Source organism: Cervus canadensis, chromosome 8, assembly GCF_019320065.1.
Source record: "Cervus canadensis isolate Bull #8, Minnesota chromosome 8, ASM1932006v1, whole genome shotgun sequence".
NCBI lineage: Eukaryota > Metazoa > Chordata > Mammalia > Artiodactyla > Cervidae > Cervus > Cervus canadensis.
In genome coordinates this window covers 90438496-90453031 of record NC_057393.1, presented here as the reverse complement: position 1 = coordinate 90453031, position 14536 = coordinate 90438496, and the positions used below count along the sequence as shown (strand labels likewise).

Genomic DNA, 14536 nt, shown 5'->3' with positions numbered 1-14536 from the left:
AGGAGAAGATGATGGTTCCTCCAACAGAGGAAGACGCTGTCCTATGAGGATAAGAATAAGGGCAGCTAGTGTCAGCGAGCGTCTCCTGCGTGCGCTGGGTGCTTTAAGCCTGTGATTGTTTGTAATCCTCCAAGGAACCTGGCACGGAAAAACTGAGTACTGGCCTGGGGCCCACCAGCAAGTGTCCCAGCCCAGCGGCTGCTGTCACGTAGGGAGCTCCCTGCAGCCCCTCGCACTTGGGAACATCTGAGCAGGGCACTGAAGCCAGCAGGGGTCAAGCCAAGAGGGGCCCCTAGAGCTCTGAGCTAGGGACCAGGCTGTGCTGTTGATTTTAAGTCTGGTTTTCAGGCTTGACCTTGGCATTAGAGTGCTGGTGATCTAACCTTGACCTTCGGCCTCCTCTCCTACCCTCTCTGCCGCTGTAGGACCCCTATGATTGCTGGAGGGCTGTTCGTGATGGATAAGCTCTATTTTGAAGAGCTGGGGAAGTATGACATGATGATGGACGTGTGGGGAGGAGAAAACCTGGGTACGTATGAGCCTTGTGTCTTTGGACACCAGTCTGTTTACAATTCTGCTGGAACCGTGGTCTCTTCCTGCCGGCCAAGGGGTAGAAATGAAAAGGGGAAGTTTTGGAGAAATTATTAAGTGAGAGTTTGTAGTATGCAGGTGCCAGTTGGAAAAGGTTTGTAGAGACATTAAAGTGACCATGTAACAGACATAATTAGTCCCCTTATAAAGTATAAATAGCACCCTTTTTACTCTTAAAAGTTTCTTGGGTTGTGCGTTAGAATGTGTTTCCTTAAGAATGTAGGATGCTAGATACAGAGTCTTTGAAGGAAATTGCATACTTTTTAATGTCATCTGAATTCAGGAGTTTGGAAAACAGACTGACAAAAATTGTGGGAACACTTCAGGCTCTAAGACTCATTTTTAGACACATAGGATGGAAAATGAGTCCCAGCGAAGCCTGTTAGACTGGCTGAATTATAATCATGGGGCAGGGATGGTTCTATTTTGTTTTTGTTTGTAGTGCATACAAATCATTTTTACCCATGATTAGGGACAATTAAATTGTATAGAGTTTGGTCTTTACTGGTAGTTGCATCATGTTTACTGCATAAATATAGAAGGACTCCTGTTTTATGTTATTTTTTTGTTTAGGGGGTTTTGTTTGTTTCACTTGAAGTTTTTGAGCTTAGTCTCCTCACCTTTGAATGCTGCTAAATTACTTTCTCCCCTGGGTAGAAGGAAAGAAGGATGCTGGTATCACTTGTAGTAGTTTTTACTTATAACAGAGACTTTGATTTTTTGTTTGTTTAAAAGAAAAGACTAGGTTAGACAAGCCTGTTATTTTTCTCTCATTTTCTGATATTAATGTTAGTGATAATGTCTCATTTGTGGAGAGAGGTTATCACCCTGGTAGATTTTGAAAGCTTCTTTAGATTCAGTAACTACACTCGGAGGGAAGGCCTGAGTCCAATGCCTTTGGTTTTTTAATGATACACTGACAGGGAGGCAGGACTTGATTGAAATCTGAGCACAGAAGGCTTCGGAAGGATTGTTAATCTCCTGAGGGGATTCTGAGTCACCCTCGTCCTGCCGGCACCCCTGGGGCAGCCCAGCCAGCCAGGATCACCGCTCGGTAGCAAAGTAGAGTGGGGTTTGCCGTGTGCCATTAGGTTAGGGTGGCTGGAGGCAGCCAGCCTTTTAAAGCACAGAGTGTGGAAAGAGTATGGATTTTACATCAAAAGAGACTGCACCGGAGACCAGCGGGAGGGGAGATGATCTCCCCCATTGCCTGGTTTATTGTCGGTTTGGCTTGTGTATTCAAGTACCTGTGCCGTGTGCTAGGTTCCCTGGAAGGGCTCGCGGGGTTCAGGTGACCCATGGTGGACGGGGAGGCCTCGGGTCGTGCGGCCTGGTGCTGCGGGCACTGTGGCACCGCCTCCCAGCGGGCTCTGACATGGCCACTCTGGAGGGTCTTCTCCCACCAGGATTAAACAGGCACAGGGTTTCAGCAGGAGGAGCTTGTGATGAGTCTTTCTCTCATCTTGGCCCTGCTCAGACTTAATTTTCTGGGTGCTGCATGCACACCCACAGCAGTTGTCCAGCCTGAGGGCTGATGTGGGTACCTATTAGGAGAGTCAGGGAGTGGGGATGCCTGAGTCAAATAACACCCCGTCTTGGGATGCCCCACCAAATCTAGTGCTCCCAGATTTCCTGACGTACAGTGTAAATCTAATTAAAGCACTTAAAAAAGAGGGAATTCCCCGGTGGTCCAGTGGTTAGGACTCAGCACTTTCATTACTGTGGCACCAGGTTCAGTCCCTGGTTGGGGAGCTAAGATCCCACAAGCCTTGCACTGCGGCCAAAAAAAGGGAAAAAAAAATTTTTTTTTTTAATAAATAAAAAGGACAAAGAACGCTACCCCTGACCCCTGTGAGATGTGGGGTTAGACTCCTTGGGAATGCTATTTGTCCTTTTCAACCCATCCCTGCAGCCTTAGGAATGATGCTGACCACCCCAGTGCATCGTCTCGTTTCATGCTTTCTGGACAGGACTGAGGTCTTGCTTGAGGTCTTGAGCTTATTGTTAGTAGAGCCAAGATACAGACACAAACTGCCTAATTAAAAAGCCACCATGTTTTCCTGGGTAATCAATCATCCCTCGTTGGAGCCCAGTGAGATCAGCTGAACATAACTGTAGTTGTTCATGGCCTTAAAACTCTCCCACCAGGTCTCTGACCGGCTCCCTTACTGGTTTATCAGGCTCCCCATACAGGAGCCAGGGAGTCTTCGTGGCCCCCAGTTTTGAATTTTCCAGATAGGCAATTTTATTTCCTTAGATACAGAGAGCCTCCTAGTCAAGTTTCATTCAACACTCTGTAGGCTTGGTGGTTATGAGCACACATGTCTAATATGATGAGGGAAGTGGTCATTAAACTCTCCAAACTGCCACATAGGGAGGTGTTTGGGGCTTCCACCCACTGGTCCCAGTAGAGATTCCTGCTGGCCTGCTCGCACATGGAGCCACAGCCTGGGCACCTGCTGCCACTCGGGGCCTTGTGCTCCGTGGGAACCCACCTGGCTCAGACCCGCCCGCGCTGCAGCGGTGATTGCGTGTGCCGTCCTGTCCCAGTCCCCCGCGTGTTGTCAGGCGTGCAGAGTGATGCTGAGGAAGCCTTTCAGGAAAACGAAGTCTAGCCCTCCATCATATCGTACCTTGATTTTCCTGCGCAACCTATTTCTCGAGTTCAGTCACGCCCCTGCTCAGAGCGGGTGGCCATCAGGACGGGAGCCCGGCCGCCTCCCTGTGTCCGGGCTGCTCCCAAGCCTGGTGCTCTGGGCTGCATGCGTGTGCAGGTGTCATGACCCGTGCCCGCTTGCCCAGGTCCTGAGTCCTGGGTAGACTCTGTGTTGACTCGGGTGAAGAGCAGCCTTTGCTGGCCTGGTGGCTACTGGCTGCTGAAAGCTGGGGTGGCTGCCAGGTCTGGTTGTTCTTCGGGTGTCATTGGTCCCTAGACTTGGCCGGCTGGCTGGACACCTGCTGGTCCACAGGGATGAGATAAGTTTTGCGATTTAAGGGGAAACATTGTTTTTGTCCCGGATGGAAGAAGCTCAGGTGCATGCGGATGCTCTGGGCATTTAAGTTTTAGAGGAAGGTGGTGTTCACAGTTGCCTCTTATGTCTGTCTGCATTAGGGCTGATGTGGGCATTTCATGCCTTTTGATCATGGACATTCGCGCACCGTTGGTTGCCTTTTCTAACTGGGATCCTTAGGGGGCATAGTAATACTCCCAGTGGAGAACCAGTCAGAGAGGAGTTCTGGGCCGAGTCTCATCCACAGTGATGGTGATGTTACAGGGATGCCTGGTCTGCTGCCAGGAGTCTGCTGTTCACAGTGGGCCAGGGAATCACTCTTGTCCTAGGGTTTCTAGCCTGGATCTGAAAAATATTTCAAGCGTGCTCTTACTTTCTTTAAAATTTGGAATAGACTTTCTTGGAAACAAGGAATTTGGTGACACAGATAGAGCTGGCAATAGATAGAGCTAGTAATTCTGCTCAGTGGTAAAATCTAAGATAGAAATTTCCCACTGTGGGTAGTTTGTTGGGCATAAATTATTCACTTTATCTACACTACTTTATATTGTCTGTATAATAACACTGCTGTGCAGACACCCTCGTTCAATCTTTGGGATATTTCATTCAATCTTTTTTTCCTCCATCTTTATTGAGGTTGCACTGACAATTTAGAATTGTATATATTTAAGGTATACAGCAGGATGATTTGATATGCACTCGCATCCCCCCACACACATACTTCCTTGATTGTGCCCTGGAGTCTAGAGACCAGTGTCAGATGTCCCGCCGGGGGACATTCAAGGACCCTCTGGGAAAAGGGTCCTCCCTGTTGGCATTGCCTCAGGCCCTGGAGGCGGCCCAGGCCCTCGGTCACCCGTGTCTTCCCCACCTCAGAGATCTCGTTCCGCGTGTGGCAGTGTGGCGGCAGCCTGGAGATCATCCCCTGCAGCCGCGTGGGACACGTGTTCAGGAAGCAGCACCCATATACCTTCCCGGGAGGCAGCGGCACTGTCTTCGCCCGGTAAGTGGCCGAGAGGCCCAGCAGGGCCGCGAGCACTGCTGACCGGCCCCGCACAGGCCTGTGTGGAAACACGTCCTGCAAGGGGCCGCCCCTCGGCGATGACAAGGGCAGCTGTAGGGACTGAGTACAGCACAGCGCGCTGTCTGATGTGGGATCAGGGAGCTCCTGTGGGTTTTAAGCAGCTACTAGACTCCTTTGTTTTGGACTGTAGAAGGGTTCTTCTGGCCCCTGGCCAGAGGATGGCAAGGATGACACCAAGAGGAAATGATGGTGCGGGTGGCATGCTCCCCCTCCACTAGAGGGCGGGGGCCAGGCAGGCGTGTCTGCTGATGAACAGGAGAGAGCCAGCGGGGACTCCTTGGTGACACCCAGGCTGGCGATCACACACTTGGCTGACGGGGTGCCCCTGCAGAACAGGAAGCCTCAGAGCAGGGTGGGCATGCGTAAGGTGGGGGATGACTAGTTTATTTTGCATGTGGCATTTTAAAACATGTATTAAGTATAGATTGCACAATATTCCCATATCGCACAGAAACTAGATTTCTTAGCATAGAGAATCTAAGTTCAGGGAAACTTTAACAGAAGCCAAATGTCATATAATGCTTCTGACCAAATCGCCTTCTCCCAAAAAGTATATCATTTCCCAGATGTTGTCTGAACTTCATTTCTCTTTGTTAGAAAGAAAAATATGTTCTTACATGACAACCTCTACAAAATCAAGCAGTGATATGTACATTTTCCTGTGGGGCACTGTGAGACTCTTCTCAGAAACCTCTTGTAGAGACAGATCAAACACTTCAAATCAAAGCCTGATAGCTACCAGAAAAGCCTGGGTTTCAGAAAACAGTCTTTTAAAATACACAAGACATTGCTTTATATGCTTTTTTAAAGGGGAAAAAAAAAAACCCACTGTTTTTTAGAAGGGAAGCTTTTCCATTCTATTTTACAGCCCAAGAGTCCTTACGCTGGAGGTATAGGGAGGAAACGGACCTGTGATTCGGAACTGGGGGCAGCGTGGATCGTCAGGCCTTCAGCAAGGCCCTTGCTGCCCCCTCTTGGTTGAGTCACCTAAAAGATAGGGAGGTAGAATTTGTTAGTTTTGAAGTCCAGCTCTCTTTAATTTCTTCTAAAATGTGACATTCAGGGTATAAGTATTTCATCATCTAAAAGTTGGGGCTTGACAACAATAGCTAATATTTATAAAGTGTTTCATGTGTGCTAGGCTGTTGGATGCTTCATAAATATTCACGTACTCTCCATGTGTATGAGTATGAGGAGTATATACTCCTCATAAAGCCTTATAAATTAAGTATTATTATTTCTGGGCTTCCCTGGTGGCTCAGTGGTAAAGAATCTGCCTGTCATGTTGGAGACTGCCTGCCATGCAGGAGACACAGATTTAATCCCTGGGTCGGGAAGATCCCCTGAAGAAGGAAATGGTAACCCACTCCAATATTCTTGCCATGGATTCTTGTCATTCTTGCCATGGAAAAATCCTATGGACAGGGGAGCCTGGAGGGCTACAGTCTATGGGGTCAAAAGAGTCAGACACAACTTGGCGACCTAAACCATCACCAGCATTTCCACTTTAGGGGTAAGAGAAATTGAGGCACAAAAAGGTTCAGTTCCTTTGTCTAAGTTCATGCATTTGGAAAGTGGGATTCAGTCTTGGCCACTTGGCTCTGGAGTCCATGTTACTTTTTATCCAAATCTCCAAGTACAGTTACTGCTTGAGGCTGCTAGATTTCGGCGTTGAGACAGACTCTAAAGTGGGTTCTAGGGTGGCAGGTAGGACCATCTCGTTGGTGCAGGTCACTGTGTGAGGAAGGGAAGGAGGCAGGGACGATGGGAGGAATGCATGGAGAAGTGGCCCCTGGGCTCCTGTCTTATTCTGCCACACGTGTGCCCTGTTGCTTTAGAGACAGCAAGGTGATGCCACACCCGCAAGCCCTTACAGCATATCACATCCCTGGGTACCCGTTGAGTGAGAACCCTTGGGCCGTCCCTTCTCTTTCTTACAGCTCTGTTTCCAGTTAGCCTCTCCAAGCCTCTTAAGAGACTGGAGAGTGCTGCTGATGTGCTTACATGTGGATGTGGATCAGGGTTTACCAAAAGGCCCAGGGAGCTCCCAGTCAGAACAGCCGTGGGACCGCGGGGCAGGTGCCTTAGAAGATATTTGGGTTTACTTTTAGTAGTTAATGGTGAGACTTATTCATGGGGAGAGTGACTACGATTAAATTAAATACAGAAAGCAGCAGTTTAAACTTACTCTCCTACCAAACGTTTTCCTGTTTAGTGTGTGTGACTGGCCAGTCCCACCCTCTCTCTCCTGCCTGCTTCCTGGCAGAACTACTTTACCTGCACCGAGGCCCAGCCGGGAGGAGAGCAAAGGCGAGGTGCCCTGTACTTACAGCTCCTAGAAGACTGCTTGCTGTGTCGGCGCCTGAGAAATATTTACACCAGTGAATTTAAACTAGTGCTGAGCAGTGCGGGAAGCTCGCTCTTTGCGGCTACCTATGTATCTTTTTTTATTAAGTAGACAGAAAGGGGGGCTCTGCATTTAGGAGTTGAGAAATGACTTAAATCACTTAATGACTTTTAGGTGGTTTAAAACTGCTGTGTGATTGCACTTCCTAAAACCTTTTAATTTGGTTAAAACGTCCTTCAATCTCCCTCTCCCCCATTCCCCTCCTCCCCACTCTTCTCCCACCACACACATTTCTACCATGTGCTATGCTGATACTACTGTATTTTCATCCATCAAGTCAGGGACATCCTCCCATGGCGACCCGTGAAACATATGCCTGTATCTTTCATGGCCCCAGAGGAGTCCATGTGTTTGAACACTTTACTGTTGATGGTTGTACAGTTTCTGCTTTTTCTGCCATTGTAAACAGTGCTAAATTGAGCATGTTTTCATTCCTGGTTGATTAATTTCTACATGTGGGAACTGCTAGATCAGAGGACAGGAACATTCGAATTATCTTGTCTGCCTCTTACAGGGTCTTCTAAGCAACAATCCATCTAGACATATACATCACTTGATAAGAAAGATCAGTTCAGTTCAGTTCAGTCGCTCGGTCGTGTCCGACTCTTTGTGACCCCATGAACTGCAGCATGCCAGGCCTCCCTGTTCATCACCAACTCCCGGAGCTTATTCAAACTCATGTCCATCGAGTCGGTGATGCCATCCAACCATCTCATCCTCTGTCGTCCCCTTCTCCTCCTGCCCTCGATCTTTCCCAGCATCAGGGTCTTTTCCAATGAGTCAGCTCTTTGCATCAGGTGGCCAAAGTATTGGAGTCTCAGCTTCAGCATCAGTCCTTCCAATGAACACCCAGGACTGATCTCCTTTAGGATGGACTGGTTGGATCTCCTTTCAGTCCAAGGGACTCTAAAGAGTCTTCTCCAACACCACAGTTCAAAAGCATCAATTCTTCGGCACTCAGATTTCTTTACAGTCCAACTCTCACATCCATACATGACGACTGGAAAAACCATAGCCTTGACTAGATGGACCTTTGTTGGCAAAGTAATGTTTTTTAACATGCTGTCTAGGTTGGTCATAACTTTTCTTCCAAGGAGTAAGCGTCTTTTAATTTCATGGCTGTAGTCACCATCTGCACTGATTTTGGAGCCAAAAAAAATAAAGTCAGCCACCGTTTCCACTGTTTCCCCATCTATTTGCCATGAAGTATTGAGACTGGACGCCATGGTCTTACTTTTCTGAATGTTGAGCTTTAAGCCAACTTTTTCACTCTCCTCTTTCACTTTCATCAAGAGGCTTTTTAGTTCCTCTTCACTCTCTGCCATAACGGTGGTGTCATCTGCATATCTGAGGTTATTGATATTTCTCCCAGCAATCTTGATTCCAGCTTGTGCTTCTTCCAGCCCAGCGTTTCTCATGATGTACTCTGCATATAAGTTAAATAAGCAGGATGATAATATACAGCCTTGACGTACTCCTTTTCCTATTTGGAACCAGTCTGTTGTTCCATGTCCAGTTCTAACTGTTGCTTCCTGACCTGCATACAGGTTTCTCAAGAGACAGGCCAGGTGGTCTGGTATTTCCATCTCTTTCAGAATTTTCCACAGTTTCTTGTGATCCACACAGTCAAAGGCTGTGGCATAGTCAATAAAGCAGAAGTAGATGTTTTTCTGGAACTCTCTTGCTTTTTCAGTGATCCAACAGATGTTGGCAATTTGACCTCTGGTTCCTCTGCCTTTTCTAAAACCAGCTTGAACATCTGGAAGTTCACGGTTCACATATTGCTGAAGCCTGGCTTGGGGAATTTTGAGCATTACTTTGCTAGTGTGTGAGATGAGTGCAATTGTGCAGTAGTTTGAGCATTCTTTGGGATTGCCTTTCTTTGGGATTGAAATGAAAACTGACCTTTTCCAATCCTGTGGCCATGGCTGAGTTTTCCAAATTTGCTGACATATTGAGTGCAGCACTTTCACAGCATCATCTTTTAGGATTTGAAATAGCTCAACTGGGATTCCATCAGCTCCACTAGCTTTGTTCATAGTGATGCTTCCTAAGGCCCACTTGACTTCACATTCCAGAATGTCTGGCTCTAGGTGAGTGATCACACCATCATGATTCACTGGGTTGTGAAGATCTTTTTTGTATAGTTCTTCTGTGTATTCTTGCCATACAGGAGATGGCAAGAGTGAACGTCAACATTCTAGGAATCAGAGAACTAAAATGGACTGGAATGGGTGAATTTAACTCAGATGACTATTATATCTACTACTGTGGGCAGGAATCCCTTAGAAGAAATGGAGTAGCCATCATAGTCAAGAAAAGAGTCCAAAATGCAGTACTTGGATGCAATCTCAAAAACGGCACAATGATCTGTTTGTTTCCAAGGCAAACCATTCAGTATCACGGTAATCCAAGTCTATGCCCCGACCAGTAATGCTGAAGAAGCTGAAGTTGAACAGTTCTATGAAGAACTACAAGACCTTCTAGAACTAACACCCAAAAAAGATGTCCTTTTCATTATAGGGGACTGAAATGCAAAAGTATGAAGTCAAGAAACACCTGGAGTAACAGGCAAATTTGGCCTTGGAGTACAGAATGAAGCAGGGCAAAGGCTAACAGAGTTTTGCCAAGAGAACACGCTGGTCATAGCAAACACCCTCTTCCAACAACACAAGAGAAGACTCTACACATGGACATCACCAGATGATCAACACCGAAATCAGATTGATTATATTCTTTGCAGCCAAAGATGGAGAAGCTCTATACAGTCAGCAAAAATAAGACCGGGAGCAGACTGCCTCGGATCATGGACTCCTTATTGCCAAATTCAGACTTAAATTGAAGAAAGTGGGGAAAACCACTAGACCATTCAGGTATGACCTAAATCAAATCCCTTATGATTATACAGTGGACGTGAGAAATAGATTAAGGGACTAGATCTGATAGATAGAGTGCCTGATGAACTATGGACAGAGGTTCATGACATTGTACAGGAAACAGGGATCAAGACCATCCCCAAGAAAAAGAAATGCAAAAAAGCAAAATGGCTGTCTGAGGAGGCCTTACAAATAGCTGTGAAAAGAAGAGAAGTGAAAAGCAAAGGAGAAAAGGAAAGATATTCCCATTTGAATGCAGAGTTCCAAAGAATAGCAAGGAGAGATAAGAAAGCCTTCCTCACTGATCAATGCAAAGAAATTGAGGAAAACAATAGAATGGGAAAGACTAGAGATCCCTTCAAGAAAATCAGAGATACCAAGGGAATATTTCATGCAAAGATGGGCTCAATAAAGGACAGAAATGGTATGGATCTGACAGTGCAGTTCAGTCAGTTCAGTCGCTCAGTCGTGTCTGACTCTTTGCGATCCCATGAATCGCAGCACGCCAGGCCTCCCTGTCCATCACCAACTCCCGGAGTTTACTCAAACTTATGCCCATCGAGTCGGTGATGCCATCCAGCCATTTCATCCTCTGTCATCCCCTTCTCCTCCTGCCCCCAGTCCCTCCCAACATCAGAGTCTTTTCCAATGAGTCAACTCTTCTCATGAGGTGGCCAAAGTATTGGAGTTTCAGCTTCAACATCAGTCCTTCAATGAACACCCAGGACTGATCTCCTTTAGGATGGACTGGTTGGATCTCCTTGCAGTCCAAGGGACTCCTCAAGAGTCTTCTCCAACACCACAGTTCAAAAGCATCAATTTTCGTGCTCAGCTTTTTCACAGTCCAACTCTCACATCCATACATGACACTGGAAAAACCATAGCCTTGACCAGAGGACACTTTTTGCCCAAATATGTCTCTGCTTTTTAATATGCTATCTAGGTTGGTCATAACTTTCCTTCCAAAGAGTAAGCGTCTTTTAATTTCATGGCTGCAGTCACCATCTGCAGTGATTTTGGAGCCCAAAAAAAATAAAGTCTGACACTGTTTCCACTGTCTCCCCGTCTATTTCCCATGAAGGATGGAACCAGATGCCATGATCTTAGTTTTCTGAATGTTGAGCTTTAAGCCAACTTTTTCACTCTCCTCCTTCACTTTCATCAAGAGGCTTTTTAGTTCCTCTTCACTCTCTGCCGTAAGTGTGGTGTCATCTGCACATCTGAGGTTATTGATATTTCTCCCGGCAATCTTGATTCCAGCTTGTGCTTCTTCCAGCCTAGCATTTCTCATGATGTACTCTGCATATAAGTTAAATAAGCAAGGTGACAATATACAGCCTTGACATACTCTTTTTCCTATTTGGAACCAGTCTGTTGTTCCATGTCCAGTTCTAACTGTTGCTTCCTGACCTGCATACAGATTTCTCAGGAGGCAGGTCAGGTGGTCTGGTATTCCTATCTCTTTCAGAATTTTCCACAGTTTATTGTGATCCACACAGTCGAAGGCTTTGGCATGGACCTGACAGAAGCAGAAGATATTAAAAAGAGGTGCCAAGAAGGATATAAGCCCCAAACAAATTATTTTAGTAATTGTAACTCAGATGATTTCAAAGGCTCCCCACTTATAGCTCAGTTAACAATCCACCTGCAATGCAGGAGACCCCAGTTTGATCCCTGGGTTGGGAAGATCCCCTGGAGAAGGGAAAGGCTACCCATTCCAGTATTCTTGCCTGGAGAATTCCATGGACTGTATAGTCCATGGGGTCCCTAAGAGTCAGATACAACTGAGCAACTTTCACTTTCACTTTATTTCAGTTTCCATTTTAAAAAGACCTTTCTAATAAGGGGACAATACCTATTCTTGTAGAAGGTGAATCTTGTCTCCCTAATGTATTTATCTAGAAGCATGGAATGCCTTTATATGGATTCTTAAAGAGAACTGACTCTCAGCCCAAAACGTGAGTCTGCTTTGGAGCAGAGTCCAGGGATACTGGGGCAGGGACGTTCACTGTCTCGGTGCTGCTCCGCCGATGCCCTAAGCAGGATGCTGGCAGGAGAAGTCGCTGGTGCCCTGCATGTGGCAGCCTCTAGTACATGTCATACATTCCAAGGTAGCTTGTCCCACTGGCCTTATTGATCGTAGGTCGTTTCTCTCCATGATGGTGAGATGTAAATGTGGGGTCTTCTGGCCTTCCAGAGAAGCCTGTTCTGCCTGGACCCCTCCTGCACAGGGCAGTGGGAACCCCAAATGTGGGGCGTATACTACTGCCCTCCCTATTCCTGGTCCAAACAGGATGCTCTCAGCTCAGCTCTGCCCAAAGTAATTTAATAGTAACCGTGATTTGCTCTCAACTTCTCCCAGAGCTGTTTAGTCGTAGCTCTCCATCACAGGCATGATGAGAAAGGCCAGAGAGAAGAGGTCAAGGATTCTTCACTTTGCTCCCTGACACCAGCCTTCTGGGCTACACAATAAGAGTTACCAAGAGTGATTCTCTTTAGTCCTTCTTGGTGGTACCGCCACAGTCCCCGCTTCAAAATACCTCCATGTGCTGTCATTCTAACTTTGACTTTTGCTCTTTGACAATCTGTGTTCTATGAAAGATGAGGAGGTTGTTTCTATTGTTCAGTGATACCTGCTGAATGCCAGCCGCCTGCAGACCCCTGGGGGTGGGGGCCAGCCTGCCCTCTGCTCCATGTGGGCACCTGTCAGGCTGCCAGCCCCCCAGAAGCCTGACCCTGAAGCCTCCGCAGCACTTGCTCAGTGCAGGCAGAGCACCACTGATGGAAAGAAGGCAGCCCACAGCTCAGGGAGACTTGTTTTGTTTCTAGTAACACCCGCCGGGCAGCAGAGGTCTGGATGGATGAGTACAAGAACTTCTACTACGCAGCAGTGCCTTCTGCCAGAAATGTCCCTTATGGAAAGTAAGTGTGACCCATGGCCTCTTGCTGTTTTGCTTGGGATCCTCCGTGTGTGTGTGTGTGTGTGTGTGTGTGTGTGTGTGCATGTGCAACAAGGGCAGGGGCAGCCCACACCGTAAGCAGATCAGGCATCAAAGAGGGGATTCCACTCAAGGATCGCGAAGACCCTCTTGGGAGGCGCGGGGGGACAGAGGAGTCCAAAGAGCAGTGTGGATGACCCAGTCCCCTCTGCCTGCCCCGACTCTTTTCTCATCAGCAGATTTCCAGGTTTGATGTAGAGCCCATCTGTCTTTTAAATTTATAAAGGAATCTTGTCTCCTTCTCCAGTATTCAGAGCCGACTGGAGCTCAGGAAGAAACTTAACTGCAAGCCTTTCAAATGGTACCTGGAAAACGTCTACCCAGAGCTAAGGTGAGGCCCCGGAGCCGGGTTCTGCTTCAGCCAGTGCCCGCCGGGTGCAGGGCCTGGAGGCGGCCGGAAGATCGTGTTCGGAGAGAGGCCAGGAGCTTGCCCCGTCGCTGTCCTCAGGCTCCCCAAGGCGGCGCTCTCGCCCCCAGCCTGCAGGCTCCTCTGCAGTTATGTAGGGACTGAGACCCAAGGCTTGGCCAACAGGGGAGAGCGCCCAGCAGAGGCGCAAAGGAAGGCCCCGCCTGCGGAGCTCCCCTCCAGGCTGGTTCTGACCTCATGTGTCGCAGGAATAACCACACGGGCCTATTATTTTAATGCCTGCCCACTCGCATCCTGAGGCACAGCGGGAGACCTGTGGGTCTGTGGGCTTCAGGCTGCTTCTGGACTTCATCTTCTTAGGGGAGTCAGCAGACAGGTCTTGCCTCTGTGGGGCACATCCCTTTTCTGGCTTTTCCCAGTGATTTCACAGCAGGTCACGTGTCTGCACACAGAGGCTGTGACTGAGGAGTCACCACCACCCGCTTCTGTGCTAAGGGGCTCTCAGAGCCCCGGTCTCAGAGTTTCGTCTGAGGCCACAGGGCCTCTCTGCTGCTATTCACGTACCTCGCTCTTGGGGTCCCTCTGCCGTGTTTCCCACGCCCCGGGGGAAGGGGAAGAACAGAAGTGCTCTCCCTGCCCGCTCTGGGAAGGCCATCAGCAGCATGATGTCCCAGTCACTGCCTCTCCCGCAGCAGAACAGGGCCTCACGGCAGTGGACCATGGCCCCTACTGGCACGTCTGTGTCACTGTGGCCTGTGCCTGGTGAGCAGATGCAGGGACATTACAGCAGTTGTGACCCGAGATCCCCGGGGATTTGGGGTGACAATGGGCCCTGCGCCACCTGGGCTCACACGTGTAAAGCATTCACACCATAGCCACGGGTAGATCGGCTGCCCTGACCGTGCCCAGCAAGGGGGACACCAGCCTGATGTTTGTGCCGCGTCAGTGACTGTCTCTGCCTTCCCAGCATGCGTCCTGGGGGCCCAGCCATGCTGAGGGCTGCGGGCGGGCTGCTCTGTGGCCCCTGCAGCATCCTCCTTAGGAGCGCACAAGGCTGGTGCGCAGCCAAGGCAGGCCCGGGGCGGCTCTGAGCCTGCAGCCGGCCCGCCACTGTGCTGTCCTGCTCTGAATGCACCAGGACACCTGGCTGACCCACCCATGTTCTCCCCACTCTTAGGTAGAGGTTAGTCCTCAGTCTACC

General features: G+C 48.4%; 1 protein-coding gene and 1 non-coding gene across 2 annotated transcripts in view; both read left to right on the top strand.

Annotated features, from left to right (window-relative positions):
• The window catches only part of GALNT2 (polypeptide N-acetylgalactosaminyltransferase 2), a 176412-nt gene that overhangs the window by 151028 nt on the left and 10848 nt on the right, over positions 1-14536 (top strand). The window contains exons 10-13 of the mRNA XM_043477172.1: positions 426-529; positions 4479-4605; positions 12799-12891; positions 13216-13299. Of these exons, the coding sequence (XP_043333107.1) occupies positions 426-529; positions 4479-4605; positions 12799-12891; positions 13216-13299 (408 nt within the window). The remainder of the gene's footprint in view (positions 1-425; positions 530-4478; positions 4606-12798; positions 12892-13215; positions 13300-14536) is intronic.
• TRNAE-UUC lies at positions 2271-2343 on the top strand. Its single transcript has one exon. It is a non-coding gene; the product is annotated as a tRNA-Glu (tRNA).